The sequence below is a fragment of the Ambystoma mexicanum genome, chromosome 3q (assembly GCF_040938575.1).
Source record: "Ambystoma mexicanum isolate Mex_15411 chromosome 3q, UKY_AmexF1_1, whole genome shotgun sequence".
NCBI classification, from domain to species: Eukaryota; Metazoa; Chordata; class Amphibia; order Caudata; family Ambystomatidae; genus Ambystoma; species Ambystoma mexicanum.
The window spans coordinates 251,186,094-251,208,721 of NC_090926.1; the positions used below are offsets into that span (position 1 = coordinate 251,186,094).

The window sequence follows — 22,628 nt, forward strand, 5'->3', positions numbered from 1 at the left end:
TCTTTGTAGAAAAGTAGAATCAAAGTAGGACCACAAGCTGGTTAGGCTTGTGAGGTGTAGAAAAATCGAGCAGCTCTACAGAAGCAACCAAGACAAGTCTCAAATGAGATCAAGTAAGGCTGCCACAACAAGAGATAAGTTCTTAGACTTTACAGTACCTTTGGTTAGAAGAAATGTTTCCCGCTGGCTTCTGTTCCTTTGTGGCTCTGCAGATCCTTTTGTTCCTGAACCTCAATCGTGGGGACAATAAGGAGGACTTCTGGGGACTCCTGCAACGGGACGGTCGAAGACAGAAAAGGACAAACTACTATTCAGCGGCACTTTGTGGTTTCAGCTCCTCACGTCTCGGCAAATAGCACCAACGCAGACTCTTGGATACCACTTTGGACTTTCCTCGCATCTGGGGTCCAGGACTCTGTTGAGGTAGCTCAGGCTTGGTCAGTCCTGCTTACTCGGAGTCTGGAGGACTTTCCAGCTGCTCAGGTCCAATATAAAAGTGATCCACGCCAATCTGGTGTTCCACTCCCTTGCACTTCGGTTCCTGCAGCAGTAAGGAAGTACAGTCAGCTCAGAGAGGATGTCCAGACGAGTTCACTTTGGGGTTGATTGGTCCCACCAACTCAAGGGGAGAAGTCGTCCTTGCAGGACTTCTCTAGTTGAGGCGAATTTGGAGCTTCAGCACAGCAGCAGGGCTTTACTGGGCAAACCAACGGTCCAAGAGTTGCAGCAGGTGTCTCTTCCAAGTTCTTCTTCGGATTCCTTTGTCCAGTGGTTGACTCTGCCTTTCAAGCCAAAAAGCCTCACCTTGTATGCAGGTTTCTCCCATTCATTCCAGCCTAGCTGTCAATCACACAGCAGGATGGCTGTATTTGCCGGACCGCCAGCCACCCATTCACCTTTTGGGTGCATTCCTGTAACCAAGAGGATTAAGCACAGGGAGTTTCTGGCACCTCCCTCACTTCCTGCCCCTGCCAGACATATTGGAGCCAGAGGTGGGCTTCACTCATGAATCTGGACCAAACCTGGTTTGGCGTGCAGAGAATCTCAAGAAGGACCTTTCCAACAAGAAATTGTGAAAAAAGAAAACTGGGGCCATTTTGACAAAGATAGGCACCCATGGGTGCTTTACTGCAGCTGCGAATGCAGCCTGCTGTAAAAACTCCCAATGGTAGTTAAAACTAAACCACTGCCACCAGCCATTAATTGTAGAAATGGTAACATAAAAATGTTAAATGAGAAACTAGACAAAGCGGATACTAAGTAACCCCTCCATAGTGTGTGCTGGGTCTAGAAAGTTACAAATATAAGTAGTCAATTTCACTTCACTGCTCTCCGAAACAGTAGTTTATCCAAGAGTAGGTTCTTAAACCGTTGGGAAATCTGAAAGACTTCCCTGTGCCACTACACTGAAGGTGCTGTGTGACAAAATGTAAAGATGCCGCCTATGGAGTTTGTCAGAATCAACAACCAAAAGAAACGGATTCCAAATCACAGAAAAATGACATGAGTGCAAAAGTGGTCTCTCTCTCTGTCCAGGGTAAAAATTAAAAGTCCTAAAATCCAGCAAAGTTGCTGGGGGTCTCTAAGGTAGAGAGGAATTAGCACATTTCTGAGAATTCTCCCTGACGGAGCATGTGAATGTAAGCAGATGCAAGCACCAGAAATATGATTACGGTGAGTAATGTATCCCGTCTGTGTAACTACTCACTTACTTCCTCTGCGTAGCTGTGCTCTAACAAATGCTTTGTTTTCCTTGAATGTTAATTTTTAACCACTGAGCTGCTTAAAATAAGGATAGCCGCATCATCATTTTCTGTGGAATACTTAGGACATGGACATCCACATATTTGACCTGTTTATTAATGAATGCTTCCATCACAACACCAGGAATTCCTTAACTTGTGTCTGAAAAATACTCTTGGTCTTCAGTTTGTAACACATTAAATGTTTGCCTACCCTTCTTCCCATCAGCTGGTTATTAGGCAAGAATTGATGTAGTAACCCTGTGGGAGACTACACAACACTTGTCGTCTTGTGTTAGGTAACCACCTTTTGGTATAGGCCTGTATTACACAAGTTGGTAGTGTGACTGTGCTGTGCAGCCAGGCTTATAAGAGGGGTAACTGCGAGCTGTAGAGCTGTAGCAATGAAATCCACAAATTCAAGTAGCCAAAAAGCACTTGCACTCAAGGTTATTTTGTTATACATAATTATTTAACAGTAGATTTTAAATAAGCATTATTTTAAAAGGGCAATGTAGATAATAGTAAAATATACTTTAAAATACTTTTTGAGAATCAACACAATGCTAGTAGATATTCTTTGTAGATGCTTCCTACACACTTGCTACACCCTGAGGTGACTTCACGAACTAGGACAGTAATGGCATTTATATATCCCTAGTACATGTTGTACATTGAGATTTGTAGAAAGGAAATGGTTAGGGAAGGAAAAAGGTTAAACAGGCTCTCGGCGCATGTGAGCACTTTAAATCTTCCAATGAAGTCTAGATAAAAACCTTTTTCAGCAATAATAGTTCAAAACCAAATTATCACCTATGAGGGACAGTAAGTATCAAAGTCAATTGGACTAGAATAGTCTGCAGGGAGCCAGGACAGCCAAAGTCGATTGGAGCACAGTCTATGGAGCTGAGGCCCTTCTTAGATAGCAAAGTCTTGCACAAAGTTGGAGTGTTTGTTGAAGAACAATCCCTGTAGGGTCACAAGCTGTTATACTTGTGAAGGGTAGAGCTGAAGTTAGAACAGTACCTTTGGTTAGAAGAAGTGGTCCAGCTGGCTTCTGTCTGGTTGCAGTGATCCTGTGTTCCTGGGCCTCAGTTAGGGGACATTAGGGAGGACATCTGGAGGACTCTGGAGGACTCCTGCGGCAGCAATTCGGAGGTCGGCGGCAGCCACAGGCTCTTTTAAGATCAGCGGCACTTTGCGGTTTCTGCGCTCGGTAAACAGCACCACCGCGGATCTTGGATACCAGTTGATCTTCGTTCACTCCTTGAGTCCTGCACTCTGGTGAGGGGACTCAAGCTCTGGTCGTCCTACTTCTGGAGGGTCCTTTGGAGACTCCTGGAGCTTCTGGCTGGATCACAGATGTTGCACTAGACTATGGATTTCTCGACCCCTGGCACTCGGTTTCTGCAGCAGCAAGGAAGTACAGCCAGTCGGGGAAGATGGTTCAGTGCAGTACGTCTCGGTTAGTTGCAGAGGCACCACCAAGGAGTATGCAGGGGGGGGGGCATGGCAACCCTTATAAAAACACTGCCCCCCACCGGCCTGAAATTCAGTTGTTTGTTCTTGTGTGCCACCCCAGTGACCTCATCAGGCCACCCGTATGAAAAATGTCTGAGGGTGCCACTGGTTAGTTGGTCCCCCTAACCCAAGGGAATAAGTCGACCTTTCCGGAGCTTCTCTTGTCGATCAGAAAAAGGAGTTTCAGCACAGCAGTAGGGCTTCACCGGGCAATTCAAAAGTCCACCATGATGCAGCAAGATTTGTTCTTGGTTTCTTTGTCGGGTTGTTCTTCCGAGGGGTCGACTTTGTCTTCAGTCCCAAAACCCTCGCCTTTTAAGCAGGTTTTCTCCATTCATGCAGAGCCTAGCTGTCCCTCTAACAGCAGGGTGGCTGTTCTGAAAGTACCAGCCAGCCAATTGGGACTGGGTGCATTCAGTAATTCCTAAAGACAAAGGACAGGGGAATTGTGGGAACCTCCCTCACTTCCTGCCCTTCCAGACACATTGGAGCCAGAGGCAGGTTTCAGTACTAAAGCCCAACTAAGGCAAAACTAACAGAGCTCAAACATGGCTTGGCGCACAGAGTAAAAACCAAGGAAGACCTCACAAACCGAAAATGGCGAAAAGACTGGATTCATTTTGACAAAATGGTCACCCGTGGGTGCTGTACTGCAGCTGATGATTCAGCCTGCGATAGAAAAGCACAATGGTAGAAACATTAAAAACACTGCCACCAGCCATTTAAAGTAGTGAGGGTAACAAAAAAGTTACACAAGTAGGATAAGGGGCCACCAAGTAACCCCCCAGCTCTCCACATAAGATGGTGTGTGCTGGACTTACAAAGAGAAAAGGTAAGTAAAGTCAATTCCACTTTACTATTCTTGGGAACAGTAGTTCACACAAAAAAGGTATTTAAACCTTATGAGAAATCTAAAGGATTTCTCAGTAACACTGCACTGAAGGTGCTGTGTGTGTCACCATACAAAGAATAGATGCATATGGAGTTTGTCAGACTCCAAAATCAAAGGAAACATGTAATCCAAATCAGGTAAAAACACATGAGTGAAAAGGGGCTCGCTCACTCCAGGGTTAAAATTAAAAAGTCCTGAAGTCCAGAAAAGAGCTGAGGGTCTCTAAGGTTGGAGGGACTTAACACAGAAATTAGAATCCTCCCTAATACAGGACATTCCCTTACTATTCCTCTTGGGTCCTTTGGGCTAACTCTAGGGTTGCACTTCATTTAAAATTGCACTGTTTAAGTAAATGGGCCACGCAGAGGTATGCTACAGCGCACAGCACATTTAACCAATGCACAATTTGTATTTCTCTAATGTACCAAAATGTTATCTATTGAATCTTCACCCACACCACTTCCCTCACACGATTGTAAAACAAGTGTCTTTACTTTTTGTTTTTCTTATCACCTTTGCGCTATGACATCATGGTTCACTCTGCATTTTGCTAAACCTTTTCATTCGCACACTGTTCATCTCACTTGTATCATCAGTACACCCCCCACTGAGCAGTGAATTGCCATTGTGTAGCATTAGTATAATTTCTTCAGACAATGGCGTTATCCATAGTTATATGTGTGTAATCTAGCCCTTCCCCCTCTGCCATTCTACTCCTATGCCACTACACTTGCCTTTTAGAGATCCACTTTTTGATTGGGCTTAATGGTTTAGCCCTCTTTTCATTGTGATATACAAAAGTTTGTTTTACATCTTTATCCAAGATCACCCTTTCTCCCTTTGCCAGATCCACGAGACGATAGAAACTATTAATCATCTGAAGACACAGAGGGAATTCATGTTAAGTTTCGCTCGAGATCCTCAGGGCTTCATCAATGACTGGCTGCAGTCTCAGTGTCGTGATCTTAAGGTAAGGGATGTAACACCCCCAGTTCTTGGCCCCTACAGGCATGTTTTGCATTGGTCTAAAGTCTGGTAATTCATCCACTAATCAATCTGTATACAAAGCATTAAGAAGCCAACGGCCATTGGGGAATGGCTGTGGGTCCCAAGGAAAATGAAAGAGAATGATTGTGGAATACTTTTATAGGCATATAATGGGGTGTTTGGAAGAAACAAAGGTTGATTTGGGGGTGACTACCTGGCCTTCTCTCTTGAATCACATATGCATATCCCCCTTCAGCACCCAATACGAGACAACATGCCAGATCCTCTCAGATTCCAATACAGATTCGAGGCAGTTTTGGAGAGGGTGGGGCAAATGTGAGTGGGGCTTTTATATCCATTCAGGTGTTGGAGGAACACCTTAAAATAGGCATGCTGTCAGTTTTCTTGTATTTGCAACTCAAGGGACTGCTTGTGTCAAATACATGGAAGTGGGCTCTTCAGAGAAAGTTTTTAGGACAGTTTTTCTGAAGTCCAACTAAGGGCTTAGTAAAACTATTCAAATGAAACGGTTTAAGACCCCACTCTTAAGTCTCTTGTGATTCCTGTGTAGCTTTGGGGTGTTTTCTCTGATTGGGAATCCTCTCGTCCAGTTCACCCAGTACCCTGCTGCAATCCACCTAGGTTGTCTTAAGTCGCTGGACCCTCAACTAACTTTGAAAGTATAATACTTACTTGTTTGAACAGTCTTCCTCCGGAACTCTGACTTTGCCTGCAACTGAGCCTTAGCTCACCCTGCCTACCGCTGGCTCCTAGACCACTAGGGTCCCTCCTCTACCTCGGAGAGAACTCATGTCATAGAATTGGGACGGGCTGGATACGTTAAGGGGTCTGCTTTAAGGGGTAAGTAATACCCAAGCGAACACGGTACCTCGGCTCAGAAGAGTTTGCAGCAGGAGAACATCAGGTTCTGTAGCCAAAAACACGGTCACTGGATTCCTTGTCATGAAGATGGGACTCTGGAAGGACTTTTGGAGCAAGGATGAACTGGGAAGGCTCCAGGCAAGAGTTTCTTCACAGCTGAATGCGGTTCTGTGGTGTTGGTGCACTTTTCAGGAGCCAGAAGAAGACTGACAAAATTGCTGGTCGGTTTCTCGTTGTTTGCGAGCTCCAGCAATCTGGTGAGGGGACTTGTCAGACTTGATTCACATCTCTGAAGGTCCAGCAGGACGCGCACAGTTTCAGCAAGATTCGGAAGACTGTGCACCGCACAATGACTCAAAGTCCCAGGGTATTGGAGTATTGCAGCCCCACAAGGTTGCAGCATGACGTGGGATGGCTCAAAATGCAGGAGGTCTTGAGTCTAGTGGGTCTCACCAGGCTGTGGGTCGTTTTCAGAGGCCCCAGGTCGATTGGAAGGAAGGGTAACGGCAAGCTGTGGTTACACAGCAGGCTCTCCGGTCCCTGGAAATCATCTCAGCTTCGTTTCGTTTCCAGTGGTCGGCTACTTCTTCAGCTTCCAGGATCAGACATTTATGCAGGAACCCAGCCAATCAAACAGCCATGAAACATTCGAACTTGGGGGGGGGGGGGGGGGTGGCAGTCCTTTCAGGACATCCAGCTTCCCAGTTTGAACCGGATTCTAGCAGTCAGACTGGAAGACAAAGGGCTGTCAAGTGTTGGACTCCTCCCTCGCTTCCTGCCTTCACAGACACTCTGGAGCCTGGGTGGGGAATCCACAATATTCATGGCAAAGACAAAATTGACACACAGGATGTTCCCGCCCTGGTGGTCAGGGTAACGACCAAGAAAACGGACAGGGAACACTGAAATGGCAAACAAAGAAGACAGGGGGCCATTTTGGTAAAATGAGCACCTTTGGGTGCCCTCACTGGGGCTATGGAAACGGCCTGCGATAAAGGTTCACAGATTAGTTAAAAGATCCACTGCCACCAACCATTAAAGGTAAGCTTGTCCCTGTAGCATAAATGTTAGTTAAAAGTAGAAAGGGGATACAGTGCATCTCCCCAGCACTCCGCAATATGTGGGATGTGCTGGTTTCACCTAATAAAATGTAAAGGGGACCCAACGATCCTTTCTACCCTAACTGTAGTTCTCACAAGGTTAGCTAGGGGAAGTTCAGAATGGGAGCCCCATAAAAAAGAGTGAAAGATTCTGTGATTGTGGAAAAGGGTTTCCAATCACAGAGGTATAAGGACAAATAATCCACCAGTAAGCAAAAAGGTCTGAGGTTGACACAGATCAGGAAGATGTATCATTGCTATGAAAAGCTTGCATAACAAGAGTTGACACCTGTTGGGTAAGATTTTCATAAATGTGAATGCTCTTCCTGACCATAACGTTTTGCTTGGACTTGGTGATTTTCCCTTGTTTTTTGGTGAGTGGTAATCTTTCCCCCCGTACCCTCCTCACCTAGTCTTTTACTATTTCTAGGGGTGACTTTTTGGATTTATAGTTCCCACAACACCCATGGGGTGCATAATAAACGCGTCCCGTTCTAGGGGGCTAATTTCTGGTCTTTATCAATCACTGGTGGTGGCTGAAGTATGAGAAAAGCAGATGGGAACAAGACGTAAATAGGGAATTCGATGAAGAATTGTGGGGGGGGAAATGTGCCCTGGTGCGCATAAGACTTCAATTTTCTGCCGATGTAAGCTACTTTGGATCAAATTGTTATATAGGTGGCAATATGATACAATACAGTTGTCTAAGATGTTTCTCGCGGTATGCGATTGGCTGAAAGAGTGGTCACATAAGGCAAGATAGATAGGAGATTGAGAATATCATGGGGATTCTCTTTGACATGTTCCCCTCTGGGGAAATGGAGTGGCTGCTGTTTCTGCAAAAAATATGGTAAGCATGGAGGACCATTCTGGGTCAGCTTTGGGTTGAATAGGCTGGGCGTGGGTTCGCTTTATATTAAGTGGTATTTCAAATGAGGCTTCCCTCTGGGATTGGGCTGGGGAGTTATGTATGAGCTGAAACTGTCTCCATGCACTGTACTCTTAGAGGTGCTGTGTCGTTGATGCGCATTGTGAAATTGAGTTCATCCGCATCCTGGGGTGGGTGGTGGATGACTGCATTTTGTTTATGGTGTTTATTCATTTGATTTGTCATTTCCGGTGTATAAAACTTGTAATAAAGTGAAATTCCTGCAAAAAGTTACAATTTTAGGTGAATTATCTGTGTGGGTTGCACGAATAGTACTAAAAAGCATGCTGTAATCCAGTATTGAGGCTCACTGGAAAAGGGGCGTTTATTTGTGAGACCCCACAAAAGCAGGTGCATTGGCACTTGAGAATGTGAGCTCAAGTACTGCGATTACAAGGGGTGCTGCTGGAATTCATGATTGAGAAGTATTGGCAGAGCTGCACATACTACCTACTGGAATAACCAGAGGTTGCTACAGCTCAGGCTTGAGGTGCATTAACAAGGCTGTGGGCTAGTCGGGGTGCTGAAATTTAAGATTACTATGAGCCATATCTTTGATTTATTTTTCCAGTCCTTGTCCTATATATAACACCCCAAAGCTTTACAGAAGTCATAAAGGCTTCAACAAAGTAAGTACCCCAGCCAACACAGTACCTCAGCACGGGAGAAGAGTTGCAGCAAGAAGACTTGGGATCTGCAGCCAAAACCCAGTGATTGAATTCCTTTATCATGAAGAAAGGATACTGGAAGGGCCTCTGCAGCAGGGATCAACTGGGAAGGCTCCAGGAAAGACTTTCTTCATGGCTGGATGCAGCTCTGTGTTTTGGGTGCCCTTTTCAGGAGCCAGAAGAAGACTGAATATCTCTAGTCGGATTCTTGTCACTTGCAAGGTACTGCACTCTGTTGAGGGGACTTTTCAGACTTGATTTACGTCTCGAAGTCCAGCAGGATGCCACATGGCTCAAGGTCCCAGGGTATTGGGGTATGACAGCCCTGCAAGGTTGCAGCATGACCTGGGATGGCTCGAAATGCAGGTGGTCTTGAGTCTAGTGGATCTCACCAGGCTCTGGGTCGTAGTTTTCGGAGTCCCCAAGTTGCTTGGAAGGAAGAGTAACGGGCTCCGGTCACACAGCAGGCTCTCCGGTTGCTGGAAATAGTCTCAGCCTTGTTTTCTTCTTCTTCCTCTTCAGCAGCTTCCAGGTTCGGAGTATTTATCATGAACTACAGCACAACTTCTGCATTCAATCCCTGCATTTTACAGCAAGGAGCGGTCTGGCTGTCCAATCGGGACAGCCAGCCCCCTGCTGGGAATGTGTTCCTTTTAGGCAAGGTGACAGGCAAAGGGATATCGAGTTTTGGACTCCTCCCTTGCTTCCTGCCTTTCCAGACACTCTTGGGCCTGTGTAGTTTCCACCTAGAACGGCAGGGTAAGAACTCAGAAACAGCAAGCACACAAGAAATGACGAAAAAAAGGAGCACACCATTTTAGAAAAATGGTGACCCTTCTGTGCATTACTGAGGCTGAATTGACAGCCTGTGAGTAACAGACTAAGTCATAAAGGTACAACCACTGCCACCAGTCATTCATGTAAAACTTGAAATTGTAACAAAGGTAAGTAAGAATCCCCCCAGCACTCCACATAAGGTGGGGTGTGCTGGCTCACTATATAACATGTATAGGCGGATGAAAATTACTCTTACCTACTTGGGAACTGTATTTCACGCAAGTACAAGAAAGAGAAATTAACAGGGGAATCCATAGGGGCAACCCAGCCTAAGCCCAAAGTTGTAGGAAACCATCAACCATGCACTATGGAGAGACATAAAAAGGTTGCCCATAAAAAGAGTAAAAGACCAGGGTGGGGGGTGGGGCGGAGGATTCCTTCCCTTCATCTAGAGACAAGGTAAAATAGTTACCTATTCAATACGAATGTTCTGGGGTTGACACAGGTCAGGAAGATTTATCGATATGAAAATCTTACCTAACAAATGTCATGCTGATCCCAAAGGGTCAGGCCTGATGTCCGTATTAGGGAGAATTCTCAGAAATGTGCTAATTCCCTCCACCTTAGAGACCACCAGCAACTTTGCTGAATTTTGAGGACTTCATTTTTTTTTTCCTGTAGAGAGCGAGGCCCTTTTTCCCATTCTCTCATGTATTTTAATGTGATTTTGAACTCTGTATTTCTTTTGGTGGTGGAGTCTGACAAACGCCATAGGCATCATCTTTTACATTGCGTCACACAGCACCTTCAGTGCAGTGGCACAGGGAAGTCTTGCAGATTTCCCAAAGGTTTAAATACCTTCTCTGGGATAAACTACTGTTTCCCAGAGCAGTAAGACTATACTTACATTTGTAACTTTCTAGGCCCAGCACACACTATCTTACAATAGGGTGCTGGAGGGGTTACCTAGTATCACCTTTGTCTAGCTTCTCATGTAACATTTTTTATGTTCTCCTTTTCTCACTGAATGGCTGGTGGCAGTGGTTTTGTTTTAACTACCGTGGTGTGCATTACCTCAGGCTGCGTTCGCAAAATGGCCCTGGCCGTCTTTTTTTCACAATTTCTTTGTGGAAAGGTCCTTCTTGAGATTTACTCTAGACACCAAACCAGGTTTGGTCCCATTGTTTGCTTTGCCTTTGGCAGGAGTCACGAGTGAAGCCCGCCTCTGGCTCCAGGGTGTCTGGGGTAGGCAGGAAGTGACGGAGGTGCCCGAAACGCCCTGTGCTTAGTCTCCTAGGAGACCCAAATGCACTCTGTGGCGATTGGCCGGCTGACTGTCCGGCAAGCACAGCCACTGTGCTGGTTGACTGACGGCTAGGCTGGATTGAATGGGGGGAGAACTGAATAAAAGGCGAGCCTTTGGCTTGGAAGGCAGAGTCGACCACTGGACGAAGGAACCGAAGAACTTGAAGAGGACGCCTGCTGCAACTCCCGGACCGTTAGTTTGCCTGGTGAAGCCCTGCTGCTGTGCTGTAACTGCTGTACCTCCAAATTTGTATCTACAGAGAAGCTCCTGCAAGGACGACTTCTCCCCTTGAGTTGGTGGGACAAATCAACTCCAAAGTAAGCCACCTGGACATCCATCTCGGAGCTATGGATGTCCTCCGGACTCCCATGAAGCAGGACTGACCAAGCCTGAGCCCCCTCAACAGAGTGCAGGACCCCAGAAGCAAGGAAAGTCCATCTCGACAGCCAGGAACCGCAGTGTTGCTATTTGCGGTCGACGCGAGGAGCTGAAAGATTGAACAGCCACTGAATTGAAGATTGCCGGTTGCCAGTGGTTACCGTCCCGTTGCAGTGCAGGAGTCTCCAGAAGTCCTCTCTCTTGTCCCCACGACTGAGGTCCAGGAACAGAGATCTGCAGAGCTGCACAGAAACAGAAGTCATCTGCTACACATTTTCTTTAATACCAAGGTATTGTAAAGTCTGAGAGAACTACTAGCAAGTCTAATCCGCTTGTGGCCCTACATTTGATTCTTCTTTTCCTCAAAGACTTCTAAAGCATTGCAAAGACTTTCCTACTTACCTACCGGAAGTGCTTCATCCTATATAAGACTTTTGCCCATTGACTTTGGCTTAGCCTATTGTACTGAATGCCTCTTCTTGGGGGAACCAAAAGTATTTGCCTGCTTAAGAATATTTGTGGTCTCTTGTATGTTCTGAATAACCTTATTACTATCTGATTCTAAATGCAACAGTGATATATTAATGTCCCCAGCACCCTAGCAGTTGAAGTCACCTGCGGGTGTAGGTAGTGTCGGTGGGCCATCCCAAAAGGCTATCTACTGGAGATATTAAGTGTCTATTTCCTGAAGTGTATTTGAGTGTTACTATTATATTGCTCCCTTCTGAAGAAGGCTTATTCTAACGGACTCAAAAATTGTCTATTCAAGAAACCTTGAGTGTAAGTGTTTATTTGAATACTTATCACTGTGAATCTTTGTGTAACTCCCCTACAGCTCACATTGACCCCTCGTGAGATACTCCTGGCTGCTCAACACGCTACAAAAACTGTGTAGTACAAGCTTATACCAAAGGTTGGGTTTCCTATACGTGTAGTCAGAGTTGTTTGTAGTGTTCCCAGAGGGTACTGCATACAAACTTTGCCTAACAGTTCGTTAAAACAGAGGGGCAAACTGACTTAACAGGGCTTTGCACTCCTGCTGTTGCTACAGTGTCAAGTTAGAGGGGAGTTTTACTACTTCTACAGACATATCTGAAGGGTGTCCTTTTAGAAGAGCAGGGAGAGGCTCACACTTCTCCTCTTCTTGGTTAGAAGCCATAGAGGATCTCTAAGGGGCTAAAGCCCGCTCCAACTAGAGGCACCTCTCTGTAAGCAAAAAGAATGCATAGCAGTAGAAGGTCCCTCTTTCTTCTAAGGTCACTTTGAAACACAATTTACTTGATGTATAAGCGCCTTACAAATGCACAACAAATTAAAAAAATAAAAGCGCCTATCATGCTCTTCATGGTACTGTTATACCTCTCCACCATCCTATTGATTTGGGTTGGTAGGATGTTGAGAACTTGTACGAGACCCCACAGGTGTTGGACATGGCTTACATGTAGTGGGACATAACATTTGACCCCCCTGTCCGATACTACCTCCTTAGGAAAGTCTACCCTGGTAAAAATATACCAAGTAGGGCCTTGGCAACCATTACAGTTCGCATAGGTATTTCCTCAGGGTATCTGTTGGGACCGTTTTTTTAAAGTCCACCAGGGGCTTTATAAAACTATACCTTAGGCAATACAGAAACTCCAAATCTTAGTATACACCTGCACTGCTTGTAGCGTGGACAAAGCACTTATCTTAGGGCGAGGGGGCTGAAGATGGGTACAAAGAAATTGAAGCATACATATTGTCCAAAGAAACACTGATACACTTTTAAAAATCATGGTTTATACACAGGCAAAGATTGCTTTAGAAAGTGAACTATGATTATCATTCATAAGCACAATTATAAAAAGCAACACAATACCTATGGTATGCAAACCAAAGTGTAAACCTTATTTACAAGAGCAGTATGCTGTTCAAGGTGAGTAAAACCCAAATGACACACATTTAAAAGGGCAGCAGGCTATTCATGGGGGAATAAAACCACATTAGTTAGATTTTGATAATGACACAATATAATTCAAGGGAACAGACCCTAATGATGATGACCTATAGTATTCGGTTTTGGGAATACTCTAGTTATACCAACATTGTTTCAAGTATACACCTTGCAACATATGTAACGCATTCTTCTCTCAAAGGGGATACCGTTACATTCAGATTACTTTTCAGAACCCAGTTCAAAGGTAAAAAAAATAACTTATATACTTTTCAGAGGGGCAGTCAGCTACTCATGGATAAGTAAGATCTCTGCAAGACTATTATAGAATGGCACTAAGCAATTCAAGGTAAGCACAACCCAATGTTACACTTTTAGAATGGCTGCAGCTATTCAAGGCGAGTATTTATTTATTCGGATTTGTAGAGCGCACGTCAGCCCGGGGGCATCGTGGCGCTTGTTACAGACAATATCTTAGTTACATAGGATACAATATTTACATACAAGTACAGTATTTACATTAACCATGGACGTGTGTCCCAATTTACAATGCAGTATATTTACATAGAATCCTGAGAGTTTCCTATTAGTTTGTGAGGAATGAAGTTTTCAGTTTCCTGCGAAAAATCGGGAGCGAGTTTGCCGCTCTGTCTGCAGGAAGAGTGTTCCAGGTCTTGGCTGCAATGTAGGGGAAACTTAGACCTCCGGCTTTGGCTTTTTTGATGCGTGGGATGTAGAGTAGGTTGGAGTATTGCGTCCTAGCGGGACGGGATGAGGGTGGTTTGAGGATGGTCTGACAGATGGGACGGGGCAGAGAGAGTGGCATTTGTGAGTGAGTGTGAGTATTATGAGAGTGATCCGCTCTTTGACGGGAAGCCACTGGGTTGATTGCCTGGCATGGGAGATATGCTCTCTTCTTGGGATGCTAAGAGCGACCCGGAGAGCATTGTTCTGCGTGACTTGGAGTCTGTTTAGGTTTTTGGCTGAAGTTCCTGCTAGCAGGGCATTGCAGTAGTCCAGTTTGGCTCCAATGGTTGCTCTAGCTATAGAGAGGCAGTTGGGTTTAGAGAGGTATGGCTTGATGGCGTTTGAGTTTGGTGGTATGCGCAGATGAGGATGTGATTGCGCTGACTTGTCTGGTCATAGATAGTGAGGAGTCTAGGTATACTCCCAATGTTTTTACAGCTGTGGATACGGGGATGATGGAGTGGTTAATGGAGAAGTTAGCGTACAGTTTGTCAAGTTTGTCTAGGGTGTTCTGTTGACCTAATATCATGATTTCGGTCTTGTCTCCATTGAGGCAGAGGCCGTTAACTGCCATCCAGGCCTTGATGATGGAGTACATTGTGTGGAGTGCCTTGGCGTCTTCGTTGTATGATCCTGAGAGGGGTAGAAGTACTTGTGTGTCGTCCGCGTAGTTCGTGTATGTGATACCGTACGAGTCTAGTTTGTCAAAGAGGGGCTTAGTGAACAAGTTGTAGAGTGTGGGTGCAGTGCATGATCCTTGAGGGACCCCGCAGTGGATTGTCGTGGGAGTGGCGTTGGCGATGTCCGATAACTTTCATGGCTCTTCCCTCTAGGAAGGATGTGACCCAGAGAGCTGATTCTTTGGAGAAGTTGGCTGAGTGTGTGAGGTGTGAAGTGAGAGTCTTGTGGGCAACCAGATCGAAAGCGGCAGAGAGATCTAGGAGGAGAAGAGCAGGCTTGCCTTTGTCCATGATTTGGGTGATCTGACTCTTCAGATCCACCAGGGCTGTTTCTGTGCCATGTCCCTTCCGGAAGCCTGATTGCCTGGTCCCGAGGATAGAGTGGGTTTCTAGAAATTGTTGGATTTGGCAATGTGCGGCTTTGTCCAGTAATTTCAGGAGGAATGGCACTGTGGTTATTGGTCTGTAGTTGTTGGGTTGTGAGGGGTCGAGAGTAGGTTTTTTTCGGCGAGGCCGGACCCAGGCCTCTTTGAGGTTAGCTGGGATGATGCCTGTTTTGAAGGACGCATTGATGAATGCCGTAAAGAGCGGAGCAAAGCAGTCTGCGCAATCTTTGACGAGTTTAGGTGGACAGATGTCCCCTTTACAGGGGGAGGGTTTGAGGGTTTTTAGTAGGTTGATAACTTCTGATTCGGTGACGTCCCTGAAGTAGAAGTCCGGTATGGCGGGCTTGGACGAGGTGGGTGGGGCGTTGGTAGGCTTGGTTGCTGTCTGTTGAGGAAGTGCTTTGCAGTGGTCTTTTTTATTTTCTTTTGGAGAAGCTCCATTTTGTGTAGCATGGCAGCTTGAATGCTGGTACACCAGGCTTCATCTTTGATTATTTCATCTGGTGTATTTGGGGGGGAGATGAGCTCGTTAAAGATGCCGAAGATCTCTTTAGAGTGTGATTTGGCATTAGAGATTCGAGTGTTGAAAGCATTGGCTTTGGCATCAGTGATAGCTATCTTGTATTGGCGGGAAATTAAATTGAATTTGTTTTTGGTACTGGTGCAGGGGTCAGATTGCCAGTTTTTTTGTGCTACTCTTTTGTGGGATCGCATTGAGTGCAGTTCTTCAGTAAACCATGAGTTGGTGAGTAGAGATTTCTTCTCTTTTTTCCATTCGAGTGGTGCTATTTCATTGATAGCTTCGGTGATGACATCTTTGTAGATGTCTGCTAGGGTATTGGGGTCATTAGCGAATGGGGGTGCTAACTGGGGGGGTATTGAGGTATGGGCGCAGGTTATCCTCTGTGTTTTTTAGAGCTTCTGACTTGTGCAGCGATAGCAGGGGTCAGAGTTTTGAGGTTTTTGGTGATGGGAATAGTGAACTCGATACAGTTGTGGTCAGTCCAAGGCAGTGAGGAGTTAGAGGTGATAGTGGAGAGGCAATTATGGTCTGCAATCCAATCAAGAATGCGGCCTTTGGCGTGTGTGGGACTTTCTAATTTTTGGGTGAAGCCCAGGTCATTAAGTTCCTTAGTGAGGGTGACTGCGGATTTGTCTTTAGTATCGTTGAATCCGAGGTTGAGGTCTCCTAGTAGTAGAAGGGTTTTAGTGGAGCTTTTGATATTATTGCTGAGGATGTGAACAATGTTTTCCTGGGAGTCTGGGGTGATGCCCGGGGGGCGGTATAGTAGGTGAATGTTGATGGTGCTGTTGGGAGACAGTGTGAGTTTAGCCGATAGGAGGTCCGAGTTGTTGGTAGAGGGGTGACTGGCAGGTCGGAGCTGGAGGTTCTCCTTGTAAATGAAGGCTACTCCGCCTCCTATTCGATCTGGCCTGTCTTGTCTGAGTATGGTGAAGCCAGGTGGAAGTGCAAGTGCAACGGCAGGACCTGATGCTTCGTGTAACCATGTTTCTGTGATGGCTAGTATGTCAATGTTATTGTTGGTTATGAGGTCATGAATATCTGAAGCATGAGCTGGGAGTGATCGGACATTGAGAAGGGCACATTTGATGTGAGGTGTGTGTGGTTTGTGGCGGTGCGAGTGGAGGTTGTATCTGATATGTTCTGTGTGGTGGTATTGTGGGCTGTGGTGTGGTTAGTGGGTGGTGGACTGTGGGAGAGTGAGTGTCCCATGCGGGGACAACATTTTGGTGGTGCGGGAACTGTCTATAGTTTCTGTATACAGTGGGTGGGGGTTGTGTGCGAGCTCGAAGTCTTTCTAGTCTGCATAATTGCAGCGCAGGGTGTGCGAGGTGGCTGTCTTTGTGGGGTATCCGGGGTAGTGAGATGCTTTGGGTAGGGGAGTGGGCTAGGTAGTGTGGTTATGGGGGGGTGGAAAGGTGTATAGAGTTGGAGGGCAGTGAGTGTTGCGAGGAGGGTGAGCAGCTGCAAGCTTGCAGGACGCTGTGCGCATGATGTATGCTGGGAGGGGCTGTGTGTGGAGGAGGGCAGTCAGGTTGGGTGGGGTGGACCTAGCCTGAGGTAGGCAGTGGATAGGTTCGGAGTGGGCTAAAGGGCATGCTGGGGTACTAGGAGGTATCAGAGAGGCTTACGCGCAGCAAAAGGCACCAGGAGGATCGCCGATGAGCGAACATAAGGCACAATACAATTCAAATGTGGTCTGGCAGCGACCATAGGGCACAGCACAATTCAAATGTGGTCTGAGGACGACCATAAGGCACAACACAATTCAAATGTGGTCTGGGAGCGACCATAGGGCACAACACAAATCAAATGTGGTCTGAGGGCGACCAAAGGGCACAACACAATTAAAATGTGGTCTGGGAGCGACCATAGGGCACAACACAGTTCAAATGTGGTCTGGGGGCGACCATAGGGCACAACACAATTCAGATGTGGTCTGAGGGCGACCATGAGGCAATCCAACCAATCCCAACAATGAATATTTAGGCACTGTGCTGTGGGTAGGGTGGACAAGACAATTATGATAGTTATATTGAGAGCTTACAGCAGCCTAGGATGCGCTGGTTTAGGTACAGTTATGCAGCAGGCAACAAAGGCATGGTCAAAGCAAGATAAGCACATACTGGGATTGGCAGTAACAATATTATGCAGGATACATAACGAGATTTCGTGTGCTTCATGGGAGCCACGCTATGGATTAGTGTAGGCATGTATGCCTGTATGGGTTGGATGATGATCATAGCAAGTCTACCTTAGCCACGAGTCGGATCGCAGTTGCCCTCGGCATTCTATAGTTAAGTGAGCCTACACTTAGGAGCAGGTAGTATGGGTAAGGCTATATGGTACCAGGGCGGGGGTCAGAAAGAGTGCGTCTGCAGTTAGTACAGTACCTTTTGGATTATAGTCCGTGTAGGGCACGAGCAGCGTTTCGGGCAGGGGGCAGGTGATTAGGCAGTAACGGGCAAGGACAGGAGGTATGCCTTTGTGCACACCGCCTTTGTGCTGATGCCGGCTGTTGATTGGCTGTTTACCAGGTCAAGGCGGCCAATGAGGGCGCTGCTGGTAGCCTGGGTGGGCTCATACAAGTGAGAGTAAAACTTGGCTATGGCGTGCGGCCATCTTGGAAAGGCAGCCCCAGTACACAACAAAGGGGGTCGCGCTGGTGTCTGGAGGGATGCTGCTGTGAAGTGGCAATTTCTTGTGGATCGTAGTAGAAGTCGTGGGTTAGGATGAAAAGCCGCATTAATTCGGCGGGTATGCGCAGGCTTGGAAAGGGATCTAGCAAGCCCAGGGGGCCTACCTTGAAATATGCTGGAAGCTTCTGCTTCGCTCCGCGCTCCTCACACTGCGCCTGCATTGGAGGCGAGGCTCCAGTTCCTTCGGTGTCGGAGAGTGATTGATCAGGCACAGGCAAGGACAGGAGGTATGCCTTTGTGCACCGATTGGTCATATAACACTATTTCTGTTAAGGAATAGTTGGTTATACCAATGATACTTTTCAGAAGAGTGGACCACAATTCTAAGGTCAGTAAATAAAATGTTGATACTTTTCAGAAGAGTAGAATGCAACCCTACGATAAGTGAGAACTCTGTAAGACTATTTTAGAAATGCACTAAGCAGTTCTCAGGGTAAGCAAAACCCAATGGTACACCTTTAGAATGGCAGGAGCTATTGAAGGTGTGTAACCCCAATTGGTAGACTTTTAAACTCCTCCAATTGCAGGAATAATAAATGGCAACTCACTTTCTAAAAGAGTGGAACACAATTCAAAGGTAAGTACATAACTGAGTTGCTTGTTCCCCTCATAATAAGTAAAGTAAGAACTTTAGGACACTTTGTAACTAATTCACTTTCAGGAATCGAATTGCACACAAATTTACGAGTACTTTGCAACACTTGTTTTTATTTTCTAGTCAGAGTCCATATATTCTAAGGCACGAGTGATCTCATAGGCAGAGGAGGGACCCTAGTTGTCTTGTAGCCAACAGTAGGCAGATCAGGCTAGGGCTCATATGCAGGAAAGTTACAGTTCCCGAGTTTTGGGGAGATTCGGCATTTGTATGCTTCATCCCCTCTCCTAGTGAGAACCGAGGACATTTTGCCAGACTTCAGGACCTTTTCATTTCTAGCCTGAATAAGGGGAGCTTTTTTCCCCTTCATTCTTTATTTTGAAACTATGTTCTGTGTTTTAACTTTACCATGGAGTCTGCTTTCCTCCATATCTCTTTAAAGACATCTGTGTTTAACGTTTGCAACACACAGCACCCTATGTGCAGTGTTGATGGGAACCTTTTGGGTTCTCTTTTGAGATTCTTTCCTTGTCCTTAACTACTGTTCCTAAGGCTAGAGGGATACTTTGTATCCTTCCTTAAACTGTATTCTTATGTGGAGTGCTCAGGGGATACCTAGCATCCCCTTCACCCTGCTCCTGTGACTTTTCTTTTTAGTCACAGTGACAACCCTACAGTTATGGCTGGTGGCAGTGGACGTGCTTTGCCAACTATTGTGCTATTTCTTTACTGCAGAACTGTATTAAGTCTCGGTTGTGTACAATAACGTCACCTTTGATCTAACATGGTGGCTCCTTTCTTTTTCCCCATTTCTCGTGTGGTTGTCTTTTGTTACCCCTTTTACCATTCTGGGAGGGGGAACAGGGGTTCTGTGTGTATTTTGTGCCTTTGGCGGGAACCCTTGGGCGTGCCTGCCTAGGCTTCAGTGTCTGCGAAGGCAGGAAGTGGGGGAGGAGTTTTCACTCCCCTGACCTTTGTCTGCCAGAGTACCTGAATGGAACCAGTTCCCACTGGGGCGGCGGGGGGGCTGGCTGTCCTGATTGGACAGCCACCCAACCCTTTCGGTAAAATGCTGCAAGAGTTTGTAGAGTGAGTGGGGAAAACAGAATATAAGGTGATGTTTTTGCGGTAGATGAGTCGACCACTTGAACAGAAGAACTGAAGCTGAGGACGCCCAGAAATGCCTGCAGACTCCTCCAGTAACCGTGAAGCGACCACTGCTGTCCTGACCCCATTTTCTAATTGACAGACGAGCTCCGAAGAGGACGAATCCTCCCTTTGGCTGGTGGAACCAACCAGCCCTGAGACGAAATAAAAGTTCAGCCATCTTCCGAGGTTCTGTTCTTTTCCAGAGATGAAGACCGCGAATCCCGGGAGACCTCTGACCAATTTGCAGTGCAATGTCTTTGCGAGGTGGGATCCATCCAGAAATTTGGTGAGCTCCAGTTGGCCTGCCAGAGGCACAATCCCACTCATCCAAGTCCCCTCACCAGAGTGCAGTACTTTAGAAATGAAGATCGACCCAGCGAATACCGTCCTTAGTTGGAGCTGATAAAATGCACCAAAACAGACCAACCAAGAAAATAAAAAAATCAGTGTCGCAGGTCTTCTCGCCAGACTGCTGCTGAAACATCCCATCTTTTCCACACCAGACAGAAGAAAAAAGAGACCGGGTCCGTTAGTGCTGCACCGAGGAGAATCCAGCTACGTTTACTTCTTCTAACCTAAGGTACTGTGAGGTGAAAGGTATAACTTACCTTGAACCAAAGAGTCGATCCAGTGTGACTGGAGTTAATGTTAAAGGATATTTGTACCGCGCACTATCACCACCGGAGTGGTCCCCTGGCGCTGTGGCTGCTCTGAAAAGGGAGGGGGGTGAGTTAGTGGGAGTAGGCTGGAGAAGTGCAGGAGAGCAATGAGGTGCTGTTGGCGGCCTCTGCCCGGAATTCCGTTGGCTGGGCTTGGGGTGTTTTCTGGTCGGTAGTCGTGTGCTATTGTGCAAGTCTGTGTGGTTTGTTTTGTTTTTGCAGTGTAGTGAAGTTTGTGCGGATTGTTGTGTTATAGGTTTGTGGTTGTGTTTGGTTAGAGTTTGAGAGGTATATGCAGAGGGGCGAAATCGTTAGTGGCTTGGTTAATTGGGCATGTTCTAACAATCACAATTCTATCAAAGTGTGGCACGTGCTGACATTTTAAACCTATCTAGGTGCAACGCCAGCTAGTGTTTACGATTACGTCTAGATGCGACGCCGGCTAATGTTCGCGATCATGTCTAGATGTGGCACATGCTAGGCTTAAGAATTCCCTCTTTGTGCACATGCTAACATTCACAATCCTATTTAGATACGCTGCAGGCTAATGTTGTGAATTCTAAGTGAGTAAAGAGGTGTCCGGGTGCCCACCCTACCTCTGACCCAGGCTTGCCAGCTTGTGTCCCTTTAGGGAGTCCTTTTGCAGGGTCCCCCTAACTTGTTATACTACTAAGTTTCTGATGCTTGTTAATCTGCTTAGAATCACATGCTGTGCATATGGTCCGACATCCAGTGCTAACTGCAGAGTATTGCATCTTGTCTTTCGGGGACCGAAAGGGGACGTCGGCATGGGCGTGTCTGTAAGACTATCCCTATCGTAACGTGTGTAGTACCCAAAATCCCTCACGCGCTGACGTCCCTCAGATTATTTTTTTCCGCCCAGATAACTGGTCGCCCTATAGCGTTGCTCTTACTAGAGACATTGTTATCTTTACCGAATTGTCGGTTTATTCCCCGTTAAGTCACTTCGCCAAACAAGAACATCTTCGACGAAGACTATGGGGGAATAGTCTACGGCTGTGGATTTCGGCGCCTAAGATCCGGCGGCCGGATTTTCCACGTGGTCGGGCCCTCTGGCCGACCTATACAGTAGGGAGAGTGGGGTCGGGGTGGCCATATTGTTTAGCATGTCTTTCCTCCTTTTCCCTGTTGGTCTGGTCATCCTTCCCTTTTGCTGTTGAAAGGACGAACACGGGACTTGTAACACCTGTCTCCCCCTAGAGCACGAGAAGCGGTGTGCGGCGTGCAAACTCCTTCGGCTTAAGACCCTTAAGGAGCGCTGTGTAAAGCGGTGGGCCGCGTACAGCATGTCACGCGTGGAGCCCTCTTCCCCCACGCCAGCTGAAAGTGACGGGGGTACTTCGGATGACCAAACGTCCAATGCTGATGTTTTAGACCTTGAGGTGGACGCTTCCACGCCCGTCCCCGACCCTTCCAGGCTCGACTCTGGTCTTGCTACAGGGACTAGACCCGGCGACGGGGGCGTACAAGTGCATCGCACCAAGCACACAACCCCTACGCCAGTTTCGACACCTTCGTCGAAAAAAGCGAAAGCGCCAACGGGGCCACCGAAGACTTCACCGGTTCCCTCGAATCCTCCAGATCCAAAGCCTTCCCCGCATCCGCAGCAGCGTTTTGCGACTGGGCAATCTAAACAGACTAAGGGCGCTACTCCAAAACCTACACGCGTCGGAAGTGCGGGAGCCCGACGCTTCGGCGGTTTCCAAGGCCTCAGTAGGCCCGAAAACAACGGCTACGCCTCTACCCGGAAAACCGAACGCTAGGCCCTCTAGTGCTGCGTACGGTATTACAACTGCCATCAAATCATCTGAGCCTTTGTCTCACGACGATTCTGCGACTATCGAAAGTAGCATCGGAAGAATCACAGCGGCGGTGGGCCTTACTCCGGTTCCGCCTAAAGTTATGGGCCAGGCCGCGGAAAAATTTCGGCGGATTGGGTTCCCGATTCCGATGAGACTTACGAAGATAGTCGAGAGCCTCTTTCCGACACCCTGAGAGGTTCCTTTCGACGCAGCAGTGCGGAGAACGTTGTTTCTCCTCGTGTAGGCCCGTTTG

The 22,628-nt window shown here is 46.8% G+C and overlaps 1 protein-coding gene across 4 annotated transcripts in view; it reads left to right on the top strand.

Annotated features, from left to right (window-relative positions):
* SMARCD1 (SWI/SNF related BAF chromatin remodeling complex subunit D1) overlaps positions 1–22,628 on the top strand; it is a 292,989-nt gene that overhangs the window by 211,101 nt on the left and 59,260 nt on the right. For all 4 annotated transcript variants that reach the window (XM_069653674.1, XM_069653676.1, XM_069653677.1 and 1 more), the window contains one exon: positions 5,003–5,125. In XM_069653674.1, coding sequence (XP_069509775.1) covers positions 5,003–5,125 — 123 coding nt within the window. The remainder of the gene's footprint in view (positions 1–5,002; positions 5,126–22,628) is intronic.